General features: G+C 34.2%; 1 protein-coding gene across 1 annotated transcript; it reads right to left on the bottom strand.

The window, feature by feature from the left end:
- Positions 1 to 5,954: 5,954 nt before the first annotated feature.
- Positions 5,955 to 9,322, bottom strand: LOC130939513 (protein FAR1-RELATED SEQUENCE 5-like). Its single transcript, XM_057867615.1, has 2 exons — positions 6,984 to 9,322; positions 5,955 to 6,420 (listed from the first exon to the last, which is right to left on the bottom strand). The coding sequence occupies exons 1-2, from the start codon at positions 9,320 to 9,322 to the stop codon at positions 5,955 to 5,957; spliced, it is 2,805 nt and encodes a 934-aa protein (XP_057723598.1).
- Positions 9,323 to 23,295: the final 13,973 nt, after the last annotated feature.

The raw sequence follows: 23,295 nt of genomic DNA, 5'->3' as shown, positions 1-23,295 counted from the left end.
CGCTAATGTATTATCTTAGAATTTTTTCCCCTATTATTTACTTTCAACACAATTACTATGCGTATCTTTTTATCTGTTTAAATTTTTTAATTTTATGACAATATATTAAATCTCTATTGACCTCAAAAGAAAAAAAATTTAACATAATACCAATAAAAAGAGAAAAAATACACACACATCTAAAAAAGCTTATATGAAAGAGCACTATAACCATTTATTTGCTTCTTTCAACTAATTTGTATCAATATAGTCGTTGACCTACTCTATAAAAAATGTCCTTTATGTACCTCTCTTTTTGTCCGCTTAAGTTTCTATTTGAAGTTTTCTTAATTCATTGAGACATGGCATAAAGCTTTTAGACATTTCTAACTATTAAACCTACTATATTCTATAGTCCAAAACACTCAAAATGATACACAAACCCAAACAAAATAAGTTACATTTTTTATTATTAGAGTCATAATGAGTAGTTAGGAGCTAGTAGTAGTGGTTAATAGATGAATATTTATAAAATTAGTTGGTAATATCTTTATATAGCTTAGTTCCTATATCAAGTAATAACACAACTTCACAAATAATATTATTGCTAATTCTACCCTTTTTCCAATAACTAACCATCTCCCTCTCTCTCGGCTCAGGATTCGGTGGTCCAGGAACCTTTGGACTACTTAGTGGTCCAAGTAAAAAACATGTTTTTAGAGTTTTTTTTCAATTGCTATGTAGTCCTTGAACTATTTTTAATTGCAAATTAACCCCTTATATTTTATTTAATTATAGAAACTATTTTTTATTTTATAAATAATTAATTTATCATAAATCTATCATGTTCGTTAACAATCATTTGCAAAAACAACAACAATTATATCATCTATAGATCCCAATTGATTAAAATATTATATTCGATCCGAGACGTTCCTGAGGAGTCATGAAATCGTGTTTCGCTGAAATCCAATCGATTGGACTATCGAACCAATCGATTGAAATTTAACCCAATCGATTGGATTTCAGTTTATCACTAAACAATCGATTGTATATTCCTGGTAAGCATGGTTTTGCATAAATCAATCAATTGGTCAAAGTAACCAATCGATTGAACAATGAATTAAATGTGAAATTTATGTAATTCAATCGATTGTTTATGATTTTCAATCGATTGAATTCTTCCAAACAATCGATTGGTTTCAATATTCAATCGATTGGTTCCGGCTAAAAATCGATTGAACTTTGCACGTAACTTCTAATTCAATCGATTGGTTTGAAACTTCAATCGATTGGGAAGTGTCCTAATGCGTCTATTATTATTATTATTATTTATCTACTTAAAAATAATTATAGATAAGATATAATTATATGAATTCTTCAAATTTAATTTCTTAAATTGGAAATAGAAATTAATTTAAAATTTGAAATGTATTTGTTTTTAATTAAAAGATAAGATATCTTAAAGAGTTTTAAGATTATTCTGCTGATTTAAAAATTTTTAAAAAGATAGAATTAAAATTTTGTTATCTTTTTTGGGTATATATATGTGTTCAAGCCGACTAAATTTTTATACGCTGACAAATTATTTTAAATATTTGCCTTTCAACTAAGTCTACTCGTAATATATTCTTCCGTTGATAATAATTATGGATATCCCTTCTAAAGAAGATATAGTAGGGGTCTCCAATGATGCATGTAACACACAGAATATATATGTCACTGGACTGTGATGTTATCAAAGTTGATTTTGGTGACCAACTTGGAACTACAATTCCTAGTGCTAAGGTAAGACTTAATGGGTTTTTAATTTCTAGTATAATGTATTACGAGTAATTTAAAATTTTATGTTTTTTATTTTCTACAGGATGACCAAGTTATTTTTGACGGTGTTATTCAAAGCGAGAATCTAAATAAAGTTCAAGAATTGTCTAGTAAAGTGGACAATGTCCTCTCTAGCATGGAGGTAATTTGATGTGACAAACAGTAATTAATATATATGATGTTAAATAAGTTATATATTATAACCTTTTTTACCATTCTTTTTTGCAGTCAATGAGAGTTGTAAACATTGCTCGGGACGTAATAATTGATAAAATCCTTGAATCTGTAAGCCGCATTGAGACAATGATATCACAACTCAGTTTGAACAATGATTCCGAGACTCCGACCAAGCTCTCTGTACAAAACACACATCCAATCTCAAGATTGAAGGCTAAGAGTTCAGCTATTGATATTCATACGGCTATATCAGACGATGAGGATGATCTTACTGTACTGGATCATATGTCTTTCACCCACGATGATCCGTTCCACATCAAGATCAATATGGACAAACCAGTATCTCCAACTATAAGATCCGCACCAAAAAAGAAAAATATGTCAAAGGTATATGCATGTATAGTAAAATTTCATAACTCTTATTATTTGATATTCTTAACATGATAATAAGAATATACTGAAACTGTTTTTTTTTCTTAGGGTAAGAGCATTATGGGGACGCAGAAAAAATTACCGTTCACTCACCCAGGCGGAATTAGAAAGCCAAAGATTGAGCCCAAATCAGTCAATAAATCGAAGGCGTCTTATGCACTGAGCCAACCCACAAAAGACTATAGAAGAGCTGTTTATTTCTTTTCCATTACCAACGTAATTACCACTTAAATTATATAGTTTCTTATGGGCACTGCTAATTATTACATTTAGTGATGAATTGCTAATACTTTTGTATTAAAATTTGTAGTCAATGCAGTGTCAATTTATGCCAACTCCAACTATGCGTCTTTTGGAAGATCAGATAAAGGCCTGTGCATATATATTTTCAGCATCGCTAGATCCATCGTAAGTTAATTTGATATTATCTTTGTTGTCGATGAATGAGGGCCAATCTAATGTGTTTCGGTTTTTAATGGATACAGTGAAGAACTTGTCGTAACAAATACAATCAGAGCAACTAGATCAGACTTTGCACATTTCATACCTGACAGACCCATTACTGATAAGGTACAGAAGTAATCTATTAGTTAATCTACGTTCGGTTCTGGGCATAATCTCGTAATATATTTGGATTGTGATCCAGATTCTTGAATTAGCGGCATTGAAATGCACTGATGATCAATCTGATGTAAGTTTCAAGACAACATGGCAACTTCCACCGAGATTTGTGGTATGTTCTATAACCCTGAAAAGATAAGTTCATTTATCTTTAGTTACAAATGTAATGCTGATATAGAACTATACTTTTTTATCATGTACTAAAGACTATATTGGTTTGCATTAATGAACTAGGTGGATGTCTTCAACAAGAAAGATTTAAAGAAGAAGATGGAAGACTACATTTATAAATTTATGCAACCTACTGCTGATTTAAAATTTGTAAGAATTTTTTCTTAAGATTCATTGTTGGATACAGTTTTCCATTATCAGCATACATAACCGAGGGACAAATTTTTATGGTTTAGATATACGTTCCTATTCAAGAGGATGACCACTGGTATCTAATGGTAATATCGGTTTGCGAGCATACAATTTATCACATGGACACCCATTTTAATGATGACAGAATTCGCTATCGTGAACGTGTTATGAAGACACTAGTAAGTCCGTGGAAAAATTTACATAAGCTTATTAGATCTTATTCTGTTTTTATTATTTAACCAGTGAAATGAAATCAGGCACACGTACTGGAGCAAGTCATCACGTCCAATTTTTACAAGGATGATGGCATTCAAGAGTATAATAAACAATTTCATGACTACAAAATTGAAAGACCAGAAGATATACCTCAATGTTCCTCAAGCTTGAACTCTGCAACTTGGGTGATGAAGTGGATGGATATGACTTATGAATTTAAGCCATATGGTAACAATAAGGTGAGCATTTATAAAACAAATCTCTAATATTTAATCCCTATTTTTTGGTACTAATTCATAATGTATAATTTCTAGCTTGATGATCACGATATTCGCATGATAACCGCGGTGCATATACTCAGGAGTCGGATCAACTATAAGAAGCCACAGATTATAGCATCGGTCGAGGAGTTTTGGAATATGCACAGTTCTTATAATTAATCTAGATAGAGTGTAATACTTTGGTTAGTGCGTATTTTTTTGTTAGAGTTAGTGGATGTACTTCTTGCGAATTTCTTTAAATGACTTCTTAAATAGAAATGTATTGCTTCGTTACTTTTCTCAATTTTACTCTATTTCTATGCACCGTATGGAGTTTTAGTTTAATTTATTTTAAAAACACATTTTTAATGTCATTCCCATTGATTATTTCAACAACCATATCATACAAACATTATTTCAACAACCATCCCATACAAATATTATTTCAAACTATAAGTGATAAATTTGTAAATAAATAAAGCAAAATTAAACCATGACGATGTTCTCATCCTTATTAAGAAAATAATATTATTTTGTTACTTCTTGTTTCTAAAATTATGAAAAGAAATTAAAGTAGAAAAAATGAAAACACATTTTTGTTCTACTCCAACCTTAAATTTATCCATTTTAATCGTGTTTATGAAAATAAATTCCTGTAATCGTTATTTATATTTGTGACTGATTAGTTTTAAAACCCGAATCTTAGTTCGTTACAACCGAATTATAACCGAATTATTTTCATACTTAGCTACTTCAATTTAATGAACGTTAGTGGATTATAATTGAAATGGAAAAACTAACGAAGCTAGCTACATACTAATAGCTAGAATGTCATTAATTGTAAAGCAACCAATTGCTAATCCCACCAAGAAAGCAAATTGATCTTGTCATATAAGTAGAATGATTAATTCAAGTATATTATTTTTGTGAAATATTGTGAAATATGTATGTATAGTATTAAAAATTTCTCATCAGCCGTTTTTCTACCCTTCCTTATATGAGACAGATTGTTTGATCTGTTTGTGTATGTGGTTGTTGCAATCTATATTAAAGATCAATATTAAAGTATAATTATAGCTTTTGATAAAGATCTTTCTATCAATCCAGTTCCTTTGGTATAGCTTTGTGGTATAATTATAGCTTTGTGGTATAATTATACCAATTCAAAATTAGCCTGCATATACTACATTAAAGGAGAAATCTTAAGCTTGTACAAGTTAACAGCACATAATCCACCTGACATAAAGCTAAGCAAGGACTCAAGAACTGTTTATTCTGGACAAAAGGGGATCATAAACAAGTGATTTTTGTGGGAGTTCAATGAATAAACAAACAAACAAACTACGCTAATATTTTAATGCAATGCCATAAACAAACCATTGATGACGGGTTCCTTTCTTCAAGCTTGTGGGGGACTATCAATCAACAGAGTAGCTGTTGGGATAATCTTCCTTCTTAATTCTTATATACGTCAAATAATTTCCTACAAAATGAAAACTGAGCACAAAATAGGGCCTTAAAACAAAAATAAAACAACACTCACAGAGCCAGAAATAAGAACATTCACACAGCCAGAAATCACTTACAATCAGCACAATATACTAAAAAGAGCCAGAAATCACGAATAATCAGCAACTAAAATTAAAATACAGCAACAAATAATCACCCTAAATACTAAAATCGATAAATCTATCAACAAAAATTCAAAAACAGTTGAGTCAAGTTAAAAAACACTAAAACAGCAGCAGCAAGTACCAAACAGCAACAACTAATCCTTAATCACACTAAACCTGAAATTTCAAACAGCAACAAGTAATCCCTAATCACACTAAACTTGAAATTTCAACAAACATTACAATCAGAGAACAAGTAATCCCTAATCCCTAAACAAAATTTCCAATAATGATTTCATTTTCACTGTTAGCAGCAGCAAGAAAATGTTATCCAAAATTTCAGAAATCAAAGAAAGAGCAGCAGCACAAAATCAGCAAAAATTATCAATTTCACAATTTCACATTAAAAATCAACAAACAGAGGCTCTGGGGAGAGAAGACGGAGACACGAACAAAAAAGCCAGAGGCACTAACCTTGGATGGAGGCACGGACAGCGACCAGGGAGACGACGGCTACCCGGGAGACGACGGCGAGCGGCGATACGGCAGCAAGTTGCTCCAAGCCAACAAAAACAGAGATAGCCACGGAGGTCGGACGGATGACGGGAAAGCAGGACGCCGAGCTACAAGAGAGGGCCAGGCCACGGACGGCGCCGACAGCACGGACGGCGGCAGCACTGCGGCAGAACCGTTGCAAAATGCAGAGAGAACCTAGGGTTTTGGTTTGGTGAGTTAAGATGAAGAGCCGTCGAGGACCTGTCGATTTACTGGGTTCCGGACACGGGGAAGAGGAAGAAGCGGCGGTGCTGAGGAACTGGAGACGGCGGCGGCGCTGAGGAACTGGAGACGGCGGCGGCGCTGAGGAACTGGAGACGGCGGCGGCGCTGAGGAACTGGAAACGGCGGCGGCGACGATGGAGGGCTAGGGTTCCTTTGCTTCAGAGTTCTCCAGGGAGTGAGTAGTGAAATGAAATAAATGAATGATTGGGAAAGGGGGGGTTTGGGTGGAGACGTGGAGTGGATCCGGTTTTTTTTTTTTTTTAATTACGAGACGGCGTCGTTTTTTCTGAACCGGCTGGTTACCGGTCCGGTCCACCCGACCGGTTCTCAGCCGATTCAGAGGTTTTTCAGCGGTTTTGTTTTGAACGGTTATAAATGAAGGACCGGATCGCTTACATTGCTGGTTCTCAATTGAACCGGAATCGACTGGACGGTCCGGTCCGATTTTCAGAACTTTGATTATGAGTCATCAAATAATTAATATATATAAGTAGCCAGCACGGCAGCACTAAACAACAGTTGAATACTAATTACGATAATACTAAATAGACAAAAAATATTAATAAAATCTCATTACACCTAGAAAGCATAAGCACGACTATTGGAAGAATGTATAAAATCTCATCAATATAGTAAAAAAGAAAAAATACAGTTACGGAACTGATTTTCTATCCAAAAACATTAAAGTTTATGGAGGTTGCTAACTATCACTATCTAACTCAGCCGTCGCTTCGGTACACATGTCTCCATCGTCCGAACCGATTGCTTCATTTTCTATAACGTTGTTGTCAATGTCCTTTTGCCAAGGACATGTTGTCTTCTTATGTCCTTCCATTTGACAAACACTACAACGTTGCCGCTTCTTCTTCTTAGATGGCTGTCCTGAGCCTCCAGTGGTTGGATGCACATACGGATTGCTACTTCTAGCTACACCTGAGTGAGGTTGATTATCTCCTTCGTCTGCAGCCTTGTAAGATGAGTACAATCCCATAATTAAATCACGTGTCTCTTCATATCTCTCTGGTACTTTAGCAGCAACAGCAGCCAGTTGTTTAGAAAATTCCACCAAAGCACTTTGACGACTAATAACAACAGCATCCCTGGTGAACCCACTTGGATCATTGAGTGCTGATTTAACCTTTTTTGTCCATCTATCCAATACCAATGACCGGAGAATCTCACGGATGTCTCTGTCAACCAGAACTTTCACAATATGTTCGCAGGGAATACCAAATGACTCCATTCGTAAACAGGTACACATGAAGATCATTTCTTCTTGACGAAAATCAACGGTCCACGTAAAATCGGGCCTCCCATGCTTACACACAATGTACTTTATGCAATCATCGGTATTATCTATGTTCAGAACCCGCATTGATCTAGCTCTGGAGAGAAATGGCCGAAAGAAAAGAAATATCTCATGAGTGTATAACTCAACAGCATATCTCTCTAGCAGCTCTATACAAGTTTGCATGACGGGCACCCCACGTGTAGATTCATAATCAGCATTAAATTCGTTAAAGCGCATGTGTGCTACACACCTTTGAAAATTCTCTACAAAACTTGTCAAATCATACCGCGACCCCACATACCTTCCCACAACTGAGTGTAAACCTTCACATCTTGATGTAGTTCTAAAGCCAGCAAAGAATTTTCCTCTTAGATATGCAGTAGCCCACATATGCTTCTCTTCGTACATGTTGATCACCCAGGGCTTATCCTCAATGCCAAATTCTTCAATAAGCTGATCCCACTTACGCTTAAACACGGGAATCTCGTAGTCTCCTGTCATAATTTTTCTAAATTTAGATGTAAACGATGGATTTCCAACATTGCTAGTTGCATTTCGAATAAGGTGCCAAGCGCATAATCTATGTCTGACTTCGGGAAATACATCTCTCACTGCATTCCTAATCGCCATGGCCCCATCAGTTATGATTGAGGTCGGGGTCTTTCCCCTCATTGCAAACATGAGCTGACGCAGGAGCCAAACATATGTATCAGTAGTTTCGTCCGCAATTAACGCAGCAGCAAAAACAATTGTTTGGTTGTGGTGGTTAACCCCGCTGAATATTACTAATGGACAACTATACTTGTTCTTCTTGTACGTAGCATCAAAAGCTATAATATCCCCAAAGAGTCGGTAGTCTAGTTGGCTAATCCCATCAGACCAGAACAAATTACGTAACAAACCTCTTGAATCGTGACATGCCTTGAAATATAATTGGGGATCCTTCAACCGCATATCCTCCAACTTCTTCAACACTCGTGCTGCATCTCCAGGAATTTGACGCCTTTGCCGTGCAATCTCATTGTACATATCTCTTGGACCATAGCCAACAAATTCGTACCCGCCTGCCTGACTAGCTAGAAGACCAAATATCTGTGAGGTACTGATCCCTGACTTTAGCATGTTCATCATTTGCATAATATCTGCCTCTGACATTTTTCTGTGGGCAGGCAACATAGCACTGAATTGTGTATCCAATAGATCATGGTTGTGTTGGTCAGAGAAATAAAAGATATGCCACCTTCCACTTTCTGGTACAAATTTAACATCCATTCGGGCTTTACATCCAGTTCTTGTTTCCAATCTAGGCTCCTTCTTCCTTTTTTCCATCGTGTAATATTTCTCCATCCTGAATCCTTGCCTATGGCATACAAACATTTGTCTGTAAATCTCGCAACTACTATTTTTGAAGGTCTTGCTCTTTCTTACACTAAAGCCCTTCGACTTTGAGTACTTCATATAAAAATCAAATGCAAGCTGCAAAGTAGAAAAGTGGTATTTGCCAATTTCCTCCGCAAAATTCTCACTAAATTTCAAAGATGTAATGTCTTGCACGGAGTCAACCGCATAAGCGGCTTCAACAATATAATCTGACATATCAGATTCAGAAAAAAACGCTCCCTCGGTAAATTCATCTCTGAAATCTTGTTCGAATTCATTCTGTTCATCCATCATATCTTGGTCACTTACTAGCTCTTCTTGTTGGTTAAAGTCATCGTTCTCCTGGTATTGCTCATTCATCTCAGTGTCCGTAAATATACCTGACATCTTAAAATGTCCAATGGAAAAAAAAACCAGTACACTCCATCTTATAACATTACATACAATAGATAGATTCGTATATTGCTAGCAGGGACGGATCCAGAGATTTTAATATTGAGGTGCCAATTTTTATATAATTTTTTTTTAATCTATAAAAATAATAAACATATAGTTATTTGAGTTAGTTTTTTAATAGATTTATTAAGATACATAATATTATAATTTTTTTCAACAATTTTAGTTTTAATATGATAATTACATAAATAAAATATAACTTTAACAATTGTACATTACAAATTTATAAAATACCATATAATTTATAACGGGATTTGCTAACTTATTAATTAAAATTCATTCTTTCAAAAGTTTTAAAAAAATTTGAAAATAATATCTACAGTACATAATGTGATTACCAAAACATAACTACTTAAGTTATTATTAATATGAAAATATGAATGTTAAATATATTAATATAAAAAAACAAATAATTTTAAAAAAATAAATATAGAAATTATTATATAAAAACTAATTGGAAAGGTACAAAGACTTGAGGGTATGATATTAAATTAGTTAGGTAAAAATATTAGTGAATTAACAATTAAGACATAAATCTATTACATAGTGAAAAATAATACATATAAAACTATTAAATTACCTAATATTTGTTTTTATTTTTTAAACACAAATTTTATATATAAGTATAATTTCTTAAAATTTTGGGGGGTTCAGGCCACTACTCGCCCCTTCTAGGTCCGTCCCTGATTGCTAGCTAATTAGTAATAAAAAATAAAAACATCTATTCACTTTTTAGTAATTCTCAATGTCTTGTCAGTTAATAAAAGATAAAAAAAAATTTTCATTACACATTCAATTTTTACGAATAAAGTATCGAAACGAATAATTGGAAAATTAGAGATTCTATCCACTTACCTCGATTTTGTAATCAAAACGATGGATTGTTTTCTGAACACTACAATGAAAAAAATTGATTGGACCTTTGCTGATTGCCGCAACGGTGATTGTCAATTAACGATGAACAAAAAGTGGATATTAAATAGACGGATAAAAAATAAAAAAAATGGATATTCAGTAGATGGATGGATGTTCAAAAGAAAAACAATGAAATTTTTTATAAAGAGAATGATACACGATTTTAATGGTGGGATTGAATAATTGGTGATGGATTATTCACCAATTTATAATGTTAATATTAAGGAAAAGATAAGATTAGAGTATCTAAATCAAAATAAAACCTTAAAAAAGGAAGATAGAATTTTAAAGATAAGATAGATGAATAAGATGATAATGTTTAAAAACGAAAACAAGACTGACATAGGCGTAATACATCGCGTTCCAATCGATTGAATGATCATTTCAATCGATTGAATTTGAATTCACACACACTAAAATCGATTGAGCCTGAGGTTGTTGGGCATCCGGATCTCTTCCCATCTGTCTTAGAGTGCTGTCATCAATCTTGGCTACATTAGTCAAGACAACACTTTTCTCTTCAGTCAAGTCAATTCCAAGCCATTTGAAAATCTTGGTCCAATGGCAAGCATATCCTAAACCAACACTTGATTTTCCTTTCTTCATTTCAAGCATATGATGAACCATAAAATAAGGCCAGTTTATCTCCTTTCCAGTCACCATAGCCCAAAGCACTAAAATATCTTCGTTAAACAAGATTCCATGATTATGTTTTCTTGGAATCAACATGTATGAAAACAAATACATCAATATACGCTGCTCAATCCCCAACCCACTGCAACTTATATTACCTCTAGCATCCATTTGTGGATTCTCATATTGTAAACTCTGCAAACTAACTAATCTGTTGTATTCACCCCATTCCTCATCTGCGGCAATACCACCAGTAAATTTTGCCCCATGATAAACTAGACTCCATTGTTCAGCTAGTTCTTGCAAAGTAACTCTATAATGCTGTTTCCCTAAATCAAACTCAATCAGCGGCATTACCTCACCCTCTTCATCAGGTTCAGGAACAACATAATTCAAAGTACTATAAACAGCCCTAACCAAGTGCGGGTAATACTCATCCCTAGTTTGTACAAAATCAACTAAGTGCTGTGTTTGCAATGCATTCAACACCAAATTAAAACGTCTATCCTGAAGGAACTCGGCTGTTATGTACCTGGGAGGAACAATTGGCCTTGACTCGAACTTCTCCACATAGTTTTTCAGTGCCCTTTGAGACGGCAGCCACCTTGCCATGTAATGTGATGAAGCAATGAGTCTGGCAGGGGCAGAGCATTCTCCCTCAACCCTGGCTCTTTTGGCGTTCTTAGTTCTGGCCATTATGGGGATACTGGTTTTGTGGGTTTTGTAGGGATTTTGATGAGGGTTGGAATTATGTATCTAGTTCGGAGTGGGTGTGGGTGAGAATGGAGAAGAAGAAGAGAGAAGCTTTCTGGTTTTTAGAGAGAGGAGAGAGTGGCGTTCGAATGAAAAGGTGGAGAGAGTGGGTGTGAATACGCAGGGTTATCAGCTTTAATACACAGCACATTTCAAAATTCAATCGATTGGATTACGCCACGAATCGATTGAATTTGGCAAAAAGTTCAATGTCGTCACTTTTCAATCGATTGGATTGCATTATCAATCGATTGAATTTGGCCAAAGAAATCAAAGTCATCACATTTCAATCGATTGGGTAACATTACCAATCGATTGAACTCGGCAAAAAATTCAACTTCATCACCTTCCAATCGATTGGATTAAATTACCAATCGATTGAATTTGGCTAAAACTTCAATGTCATCACTTTCCAATCGATTGTATTTGGCAAATCCATGTTGTTTTCGTGAATTCAATCGATTGAGTAACAAAAATAATCGATTGTTTTGAGGCATTCAATCGATTGTTTTGTGATACACTGTAATCCAATCGATTGAGTATCATTCAATCGATTGTTTTGATAAACCAATCGATTGAATTTCAACGAAACACGATTTAAAAGTCATTGAGGAACTTCACGAGATCAAACATAATATTTTACTCGACTGGAATATAATTAGTTGTTGTTTTGTATTTTTTTGTTAATAAATATAATGGTTAATTGATAAATAAATAATTTATAAAATAAAAAATAGTTTCTATAATTAAATAAAATATAAGGGGTTAATTTGCAATTAAAAATAGTTCAAGGACTACATAGCAATTGATAAAAAAACTCTAAAAACATGTTTTCTACTTGGACCACTAAGTAGTCCAAAGGTTCCTGGACCACCGAATCCTTAGCCCTCTCTCTCTCTCTCTCCCTCTCCCTCGTCCTTTTCTATAGATGATGCAAATCAAAACCCTTTTCAAAATCTATCCAGTCCTTATTATATACATCTATTAGAGAATCCAACATCAGTTCTTGTCTCACCTGTCTTTAATAACAACAATTACCATTCTTGGGTCCGATCATTTTCCATGGCTATCATTTCTAAGAACAAACATGGTTTTCTCACTAGCACTATTGCACCTCCATCTTCTGACGATCCTCTTTTCTCAACTTGGAAAGGATGCAACAACTTAGTCCTTTCATGGCTCTTCCATTCTTTATTACCCTCAACAACTCAGAGTGTGATCTATATTCCTACTATTTCATATGTTTGGGAAGATCTCTGTGACTGTTTTTCTCAGTCTGATCTTCTGCACATTGCCGAACTGCAAAAAGAAATTTACTCCTTGAAACAGGAATTTCTATCTGTCATTGACTTTTTTACTGCTCTAAAAATGTTATGGGAGGAACTAGAAAACTCGAGACCACTTTCTGTTTGTACTTGCTCAGCAAAAATTTACTGCATTTAAGACTTCATTATCAGATTTTTGAAAGGGCTTGACGAACGATTTTCGGTGGTTCAATCTCAGCTTGGCTTGCTCGACCTTCAAACCACTACTGGTCTTCTCGATGAACCAAAGATTCTTGCCATTGCCACTAAGAATTGCCGGCCTTCATCTGGCCGTGGTCGTGGCTCCAATTTCACTGGCGCTGGACGCGGCGGCAACAACTTCAAGATGTACACCCATTGCGGACGTACTGGCCATACCATGGATGTATGCTACGCGAAACATGGTTACCCGCCGTGACATCCACGATCCTGGACGACTGCGCCTCCCTGACCGTGCCGGCGCCACTGTGAATAGTACCGCTGCCTCTTCATCTTTGAGTAGCCAAGGGAAAAGAGAAAGTGCTGCTCTATTTCGGAAGGTATCTCCAGAACTTGGTCTAGGTTTATTCCAAACTCAATACAATGCTCTTTTGGCCCTTTTGCAAAAATCTGAGGCCTACAATTTAAAAATAGAGATGAGACTAACTGACTAAGTCATTCTCCTCCTCTCAAATTGAGCTTGGATATCCATTTATTATGTTCTTCTTATATATTTTTCATTTTAAATAATTTAGCATCATCACATTTTAATTTTAATGGTACCTGGATAATAACTTCAGGATCACATTACTTCAAAATTATCTTATTTTATTTCCTACATCAGAATTAAACCAATAATTATTCATATGTCAAATGGTTTTCAAGTATTGCTTTTTATAAAGGTATTGCTAAATTTTTCACATGTTTAATTCTCTCTTAATATTTTATACTTGTCACAATTTTATTTTAATTTAATTTCTATTTCCAAACTCACTTGCAACCATCCATATGAACTTACTTTTTTCAAATTTCATTGTATCTAGCAGGAATTGAACAGCTTGAGAATAATTGATTTGGGTAGATTAAGAGAAGACTTGTATGTTTTTGAACATATTTTTACTACTCATCATTCATTACCAACACACTCCATCAATTCCACCCAAATTACCAGCATTACTCTATCAAACATGTGGCATTTTTGCTTAAGCCATGTTTCTGGAAAGCGACGTAACTTTTTCAATAAATAATATCCCTTTATTCCTTTACACCATGATAAGTTTGTGATGTACGTTATTTTTCTAAACAAAAAAACTTTCTTTTTTTATTAGTCATAATAAAGTAAGTATTGTGTTTGAATTATTGTATTTGAATATTTAGGACTTTTTGTCAAAATTCAATTCATAATTATAAATATTTTTTTTACCATTGTTAATATGTTAGTTGTTTTATTTGGATTATTTTATTAAAATAAAAAATGAAGTGTATCAACACATTAAAAATTTCATTACTTTAATAGAGACTCAATTGAATTCAAACATTAAAATCATTCGTTTCGATAATGGTCTTGAATTTTTATTAAATAATTTTTATTCATCAAAAGACATAATTCATCAAAAAAGTTATGTTGAAACTCCTGAACAAAATAAAAGAGCCAAACATAAACATTAACATATTTTAAATGTTGCTCGTGCTCTCATATTTTAATCTAATTTACCATTTAATTTTTGGTTTTATACCGTTCATCATATAATTTATTTAATTAATAGAGTTCTTTCTTCTATTCTCAATTTTAAGATTCCTTTTGAAATTTTATTTAATAAAAGGCCCAATTACAATAATCTTAAAGTGTTTGATTGTCTTTGTTGGTGGATGTTACAATACTCCCTTGATGTTTGGAGTTTTAAAACTCCATATAATTTTAACCAAAAAAAAAAACACTATTAAAATTTAAAATTTAATTTACTTTGCGTCGATTTAGGTTAACATTTAATGTATATTGATGAAATCAATAAACAATTAATACTTTTTTTTTGAAAAATTACAAACATATTAATTAGGGCAATTTACTTATTTAAATTGTTCCAACCTCAATATTACGCAAATACATTGTTTCAGAAACTGATACGTAAATACATTGAAACACATTTCTATATAAACCGCTACTGGCAATAGCGGTTTACAAGAGAACAAAAACCGCTAGTACCAGCCTCAGATTATATGTATTTACGGTTGTTCATAAACCGCTGCTGGTTTGCGTGCGTAAACCGTTGGTGCCCATAGCGATTTACGTTTATTGTGTTTCATTGGGCTCCCTATATAAACCATGGAGGGGCCAAATGTGGAGAGGTAGAGTGTTATTCACAAATGGATGGGGAGGATAGTTTTGTGGCTCTGGTCCACTGCTCTGAAAAAATTCAAAAGAGCAAAAGGCATGGTGTGAAATTCACAGATAGAGAACCGGTTAGTATTTTAATCCGATCTTCGAGTACATTGGCAGAGATTAAACTCAACATATTATAAAAGCTCGGTATCTGTGGGACGAAGCTGGTAAAAAAGTTGTTTTACAAGATTCTCATTACCGTTGTGTCAACTGGTGTGAGATATGACACCTTTGTGATAGGGTCGGATGAAGACCTGCAGGCGTAGTTTTCCGGAGGTGAGGATATCTGAGCTGTTTGCGAGGTTGGAAGATCGTGTGGATAGCTCCGGGGCATCGGCACCGGGTCCTCAGTCGACCACAGTCGGTGGTGCCTCGACATCACTGCCTGTGGTAGCAGCGGTAGTTCTACCTCCCGAGCCTGAACGTGCTGGGGCTGTTCATGCAAGTGTGTCTCATTGTGTGCCTGAGGTTGAGTTTGAGGTCGGACCGGATCGAGTTGAGAATGCGCTGTGTGATGATGATTCCGATGAGGAGCCAGTCGATATTGGTGGGGACAATGAAGATGATATACCAAGAGGTACACGTACAGCCCATGGAGGTTCCCTCCCCACCTGTCGTCTTTGAACTTGGAAGCCATCGGCCAACACCAGAATGTAGAGGCAACATTCGATGGGCAGGGTATGCATGATCGGACAGGTTTGACTGAATTTCAGATTTGCCAATCATTCCAGAGTAAGGAGGAAGCTGTGCTGAGCGTAAAAGATTATAACATTCGGCGTGGAGTTGAGTACAGGGTTATGGAGTCAGACAATCTAAAATACCAAGGGAGATGCAAGTACATCAAGCGCGGAGTAGGGCTCCCATACAATCTGAAAATTCAAAATACAACAGACATTACCATAACAAATATATATGTAGTCACGACTTGAGAGCAACCCTCAAACTTAACCATAACAAGTATGATACTTACATCACGAGCGGTCAAGCGATCCAATGCAAGCCGATAACTTAGGACCCTCTGTTCCTTGCCATCGTTCGGAGGTAAGTAAGCAGACCACCTAATTGCAAAGCAGATGAGACACAAACTTAAAAAACACAACAGAAATTTTTTAAGCTTTGAAAAAAACATAACCCATACCTAGATGCCAGTGGAAAAGAGAAAACATCAAACCCGGACGGCCTCAACGAGGGAAAACGCCAGAATATCCAACTCTGTAGCAACTAGAGGGGACCCGCAAGGTTAGTCACATTTCTGTTCGCTATCCGACACATACCTCGGTACAACCAAGCCAACGCAGCCGAACCCCAGCTATATCGCCCCATGTAATCAAGGTTCGCCACAAATGGCAACCACCGTATATGTACCCGGTTCGCACTCTTGTCTCCAAATAACTGAGTAGATAAAAGCATCATGATGTAGGCACGTGCGTAGATGCGAACTGTCTCCTCGTTCGCATCTGGTGGTAGCACACTAAACCTCTCGTGGAACCATGTAAAGTGGACCGTCATCTGCTTGACCTTATTCGTTGGTGGCAGCTCACCGAATAGGTCCTGAAACCACTCCCAGGCTGGTCGACCACCCTCCATGTATGTCTCAAACTCACTAAGGCAACCACTCACAGCCTCCCCATCGATAGGCAACCCAAGCTGAAAAGCCACGTCCTGCAATGTCACTGTGCACTCTCCAAAAGGCATGTGGAACGTGTGCGTCTCAGGACGCCACTTCTCAACGAACGCACTAACCAATGGCTCATCCAACCAGAACCATTGGCTATTTAACCTGGCCAAATGGTACAATCCAGCCCTCTCTAAATACGGGATGATCCTATCATGCATGGGCATATTCTGTTGCCGTCTCATACTGTATATACACCTAGTGGGCTGCACATAACATGAAAGAAATGCAGGATATAATTAAATTCTCCAATCCATAAGGAAATTTCCTATCTAATAATAACAAATATCTTAAACCGTCAACAAATTTTTTACTGGTAAACAAATTAATCCCTAAATCCTATAACTAAGTCATCAATAAACCAGTGAGGTTCAAATTATACATAGTTACTACAATAACAGAAATGACAACACACTAAACTGATTAAATAACAGCCACAATTATAAAAGTATTACAAATCTTTAACAATAAAATTCAAAACAACAACCCAAACCAATTAAACTAACATCCTAACATGCGAAGCCTAATTTAAAACTAGAGGTACTAATCTATAAATTCTGTATATTCTACCGTTCATACCATTTTTCTAACTAAAAAAATCTTAAGCCTAAAAAAATATCTAAATTATTAACTAACCTCATCACCAATGGAACCGGCAACATGCGCAACACCGTTTAGTCGGTACATGCTCCTTCTGTCTGCCATGATATCCCGCCGGAAGTCGCAGCTCAAATACCTCGGACCCGCTCTCAACTTGCTCTGACCTCTCTCTAGAATTTCCTCTCTCTAACCAACCTTACAAAACCTCAAAATGAATAATCCGCTGCTGGCTCCGCGGTTTATATAGGCAGCCATCCTCCACGTAAACCGCTATAGGCTCCAACGGTTTACGCACACACACCAATGCACATAACCGCTGCTGGCAGCAGCGGTTTATGACCAATCCGTTTCAAACGTAAACCACGGCAGGTCATCGCGGTTTCTATTGTGCAATTTTTGCTTGTAATCCGCGGCTGGTACTAGCGGTTTCTGTTTTCTTGTAAACCGCTACTGCCAGTAGCTGTTTATATAGAAATGTGTTTCAATGTATTTACGTATCAGTTTCTGAAACAATGTATTTGCGTAATATTGAGGTAGAAACAATTTAAATAAGTAAATTGCCCTATTAATTACAACTTATAAAATATATTTTTAATAAATGATAATTATAATTATTATAAGAAATTTAATATGCTCTATTAGTATTAAGTTATTTAATTAATTAATAAAATCTAATTAATTAATAATTTTATATTTTATTTATTTTCATTATTTATTTAAAATTATAATTTATTTCATAAAGTTTATTTAATATACTATCTTCTTTTGTTCATTGAAAATAATGAATTTCTTCACCGACAAACTTATTCCTATTTATGTATAATTTGAATCGTATTCGTATATTTTTATTTTTTTATTAATCTAATTTTATTCACATATTTGAATTTTAAATTTTTAAAATTTTTTATTTAAAATTTAGATAGATATAATTTAAATTAATAATTTAATTTAATAAAATAAAACGTATTCGTATTATTTTTATTATCTTAAACAAAAAATATCTCTAACTATATTTTTTAGGTAAGATTTATTAATCTTTTCAGATATCATGTACTTATATATACACTCTAATATTGTTAATTTGAAAGATTACACATATTTATCTCTTTTGTTGAGATATTTAAAAATCATGTTTAACCGTTTTAAAAAAATAATACGAAAACATTTATTTAAAATAAGATGAATATATTTATTTAAAATTTAAAAATTTTAAATAAATTTATTCGTATTAATTTTAAAATAATATGAATATGTTTGTTTAAATAAAAAAAATTTAGAATAATAAGAGTATTATATCTTTTTAATTCTTTTAAATTTTTATTTTTATCATAATTTTATAATAATTTAATATCAATTTAAAAATAAAATAAATTTAAATTAAAACAAAAAATTTAACCCAAATAGAATTTAATGCTAATTCTTTTCTCTTTTCTTAATAATTAAATGATGATTCTTCTCTCTCTTCTTAATTAAGGAGTACTAAAACTCCAAATACGTTAACTTTTGTTTAACTCTTTAAGAAGAGTTTTAATACTCCAAAGGAGTATTGAATCAGGGAACCGGATTCGGTGGTTTCAGAACGTTTGGACCATTAAATGGTCCCATAACAAAATATATTTTTTAAGGTTTTTTAATAACTGCTAAATAGTCTCTTTTTAAATTTAATTACAAATTAACCCCATATATTTTATTTAATTATAAAAATGATTTTTTATTTTATAAATAATTAATTTATCATAAATCTATCATATTCATTAACAATCAAGAAAAAAAAACAATAACGAATTCGATCTTCCATTGATCCTAATAAATTTTTTGGTCATTCCAATCGAATAAAAGATTAAATTTGATCCGTCACATTTGTGAGGAATCACAAAATTGTGTTTCGTTAAAAACCAATCGATTGAATTCTACTTAATCGATTGAATTTCAGTTTATCACTAAACAATCGATTGAAAATTGCAAGGAAGCATGGTTTTCGCATAAATCAATCGATTAGTCATATTAACCAATCGATTGAACGATGAATTAAATGTGGATTTTATGTAATTCAATCGATTGTTTAGAATTTTCAATCGATTAAATTCTTCAAAACAATCGATTGGGTAGCACAATTCAGTCGATTGCTTTTGTTACTCAATCGATTGAAGTATGCTACCCAATCGATTGAAATGTGTACTACGCCTATTTCAATCTTGTTATCGTTTTTAGAAATTATCTTGTTATTCATCTATCTTATCTTTGAAATTCTATCTTCAATTTTTACGGTTTTATTTTGATTTAGATACTCTAATCTTATCCTTTCCTTAATATTAACATTATAAATTGGTGAATAATCCATCACCAATTATTCAATCCCACCATTGAAATCGTGTATCATTTCCTTTGATTATAAAAAATTTCATTGTTTTTCTTTGGAACATCCATCTACTCAATATCCATTTTTTTTTTAATTTTTTATCCGTCTATTTAATATCCACTATTTCTTCATCGTTAATCATCGTTGCAACAATCAGCAAAGGTCCAATCAAGTTTTTCATTGTAGTGTTCAGAAAATAAACCATCATTTTGATTACAAAATCGAGGTCAGTGAATAGGATCTCTAATTTTGTAATTATTCGTTTCGATATTTTATTTGTGAAATTGATTGTATAATGAAAAAATATTTTTTTTATCTTTTATTAATTCACAGACATTGAGAAATACTAAAAAGTAAATAGATGTTATTACTTTTTATTATTAATTAGCTAGCAACCAGGAACGGACCTAGAGGGGGCGAGTAGTGGCCTGAACACCCCAAAATTTTAAGAAACTATACTTATCTATAACAATATATAATGGGAATACAGAGGGTTTGGTGTCCAATATTTTTTATTTATTTTACCCCTATCTTTATAATCTAAAACTACATACTCAATCACGTACTCACGTTCTGTAAATTTTACATTAACCCATGACAGAATGATATAACTCCTTCACTTAAAAAAAATTACTCACTCTCAATCGTAAGATTATTAAAATGGCTCCACTTACACTATAGTTTAAACAAGGTAATTTTTTTTAATTAAATGTACAAAGAATCATTTTTCTCTTTAAATTATTATCATACTATTTTAATAATATATTCTTGATGCTTATATGCAATATATAACGATAATTAGTGTCTAAATTTAAATTTCAATATTACTCTTAAAGAGAAGTTTATTATTAAAAAAAATTCTTTTGCCAATTTCGTTAAATAAAAAAATTTCTATTCATTTTTTTACAGTAACCTCGTTAAGATATTCTTATTGAATGTAAATTATTGTTACAAATATTTTTATTAAGATATGTTTTGAAGGAATAAAAGTAAAATAGTTCAATAAGGATAATTTTTTTAAAACCATTCGATTGAGTAACAAAAGCAATCGATTGAATTGTGCTACCCAATTGATTGTTTTGAAGAATTCAATTGATTGAAAATTCTAAACAATCTATTGAATTACATAAAATCCACATTTAATTCATCGTTCAATCGATTGGTTAATACGACCAATCGATTGATTTATGTGAAAACCATGTTTCCTTACAATTTTCAATCGATTGTTTAGTGATAAACTGAAATTCAATCGATTGAGTTAGAATTCAATCGATTGGTTTTCAATGAAACACGATTTTGTGATTTCTCACAAACGTGACGGATCAAATTTAATCTTTTATTCTATTGGAATGGCCAAAAAATTTATTAGGATCAATGGAAGATCGAATTCGTTATTGTTTTTGTTATTGATTGTTAATAACATAATAGATTTATGATAAATTAATTATTTATAAAATAAAAAATCATTTTTATAATTAAATAAAATATATGGGGTTAATTTGTAATTAAATTTAAAAAAAGACTATTTAGCAATTATTAAAAAACCTTAAAAAACATATTTTGTTATAGGACCATTTAATGGTTCAAACGTTCTGGACCACCGAATTCGGTGCCTTGAATCAGGCCGGAGTATTGAATCAGGCCCGGTCTTTGTTTTGTTTCAACTCTTTTAAGTCATCGATCAAAATTTGATCCTAGAGTACACAAAGCTATATTTCTTGGTTATCAAAATAATTTTGAAGGGGAGTAAAGGACATTTTCGTCCTTGACCTTTTTTTTCGCGGACATTTTCGTCCTCAAGCAATGGAAAATACATTAAAGCCCCTGACCTTTGAAATACGTGGACATTTATGTCCTTCCGTTGAATTCAGCCGTTTACACTGAACGGAAAAGGCTGAGCTGGCAGAGGTGGCACTGAGGTGGCACATAACGGAGACCAGGTGGCATAAAACATTTCATAACAGGACGTATAAGTCCCTGGAGACGGAGCATTTCGTAACAGGACATATAAGTCCCTAGAGACGAAAACGACGCCGTTTCGTCTCCTCCCCCATCTGCCCTTTTCTTCTTCCTTGGTCCCTTTTTCCTTCCATTCTTTTTCCTCAGCCCCTGCCTCCATCACTGCCGCACAACATAACAAATTTTACAACCATTTACACCATTGTTAAGCCAAATTCATACAGAATCAAATAAAAGATCAAAGTATTGAACCCTAAACAAATATTAAAAAAAAAATTAAACCTTCACTACATCATTAAGCTTTACAGAATTAAAAGGAAGCATTAGTATCAAAACTGAACTCAAATCTAGAGTGGAAAAACAAAAAATTAAAACTTCAAAAGTGAATCCAAAGGGTTAGGTTAGCTTGTTATCAGGTGAAGACAAAAAGGGGCTATACCATGCAGGCAATGAATGCGAGGAGAAAGAAAGCTTGGTCACTCAAACTGAACTTTGGGGGTACCCACTTGGGTGTGAAATTGAAAGGTATCATTCTGAATAACAATGGGTTCAGATCCATTATTTGATGAAGAACATGCAAAGAAGTGCGGTGACCTGAATTTGGTTGAGATGAGAAGGATATGGCGCGAAGTGGAAAAAGTGGGTTGTCTGATTTTGAGGCAAAGATTGAAACTTTGGTGTGTGGTTAAGATGAGAGAGTTTTTGAACATGGTGATTCAAATTGGAGCAGGAATGCCACACCCCCTAACTTCCATCACCGCGGTCAGCTTATGAGTCCATTCGCCGGAGCCGGAGGAAGTGGCGAGAACCTTGATTTCCTGGTCGGGTTCTGTGGCGGAGCATTTGAGAGGCGGTGGCAACCTCATACGTTGAGTGACGTCAAAAAGGCCCAAGCTCCGGTGGTTGGGAGCACGGTGGTGCCAAATGGGCACAAAGAAACGAAAAGACGATAGGGACATGGAGAAGGTGAAAGTGGCCATGGTGGTGGAAGCTTCTAGTAGCTTAAGCATCTAGTAGCTTCGCCGGCGTTGATGGTGGCTGATGGAGGCGCGGTTGTGCGGCGGTGATGGAGGCAGGGGCCAAGGAAGAAGAATGGAAGGGAGAAAGGACGAAGGAAGAAAAAAAGGCAGAGAAATTGGGGGAGGTTACAAAAACGGCATCGTTTTTGTTTCCAGGGACTTATATGTCCTGTTACGAAATGCTCCATGCCACCTGTCCTCCGTTACGGCCACCTCAGCGCCACCTCTGCCAGCTCATCTTTTTCCGTTCAGTACAAACGGCTGAATTCAACGGAAGGACATAAATGTCCACATTTTTCAGAGGTCAGGGACTTGAATGTATTTTCCA

This window comes from Arachis stenosperma, chromosome 7 (assembly GCF_014773155.1).
Source record: "Arachis stenosperma cultivar V10309 chromosome 7, arast.V10309.gnm1.PFL2, whole genome shotgun sequence".
In the NCBI taxonomy this organism is placed as follows: domain Eukaryota; kingdom Viridiplantae; phylum Streptophyta; class Magnoliopsida; order Fabales; family Fabaceae; genus Arachis; species Arachis stenosperma.
The sequence above is the reverse complement of the archived record's forward strand: the minus strand, read 5'-3'. Positions and strand labels throughout refer to the sequence as shown.

Excerpts from the sequence above, each read along its gene's own strand:
- LOC130939513 (XM_057867615.1), bottom strand. The coding sequence starts at position 9,322 with ATGTCAGGTATATTTACGGACACTGAGATGAATGAGCAATACCAGGAG. Across the intron at positions 6,421-6,983 it reads TGTACCGAAGCGACGGCTGA|CAAAGGAACCCTAGCCCTCC; the intron begins GTTAGATAGTGA and ends AGAACTCTGAAG.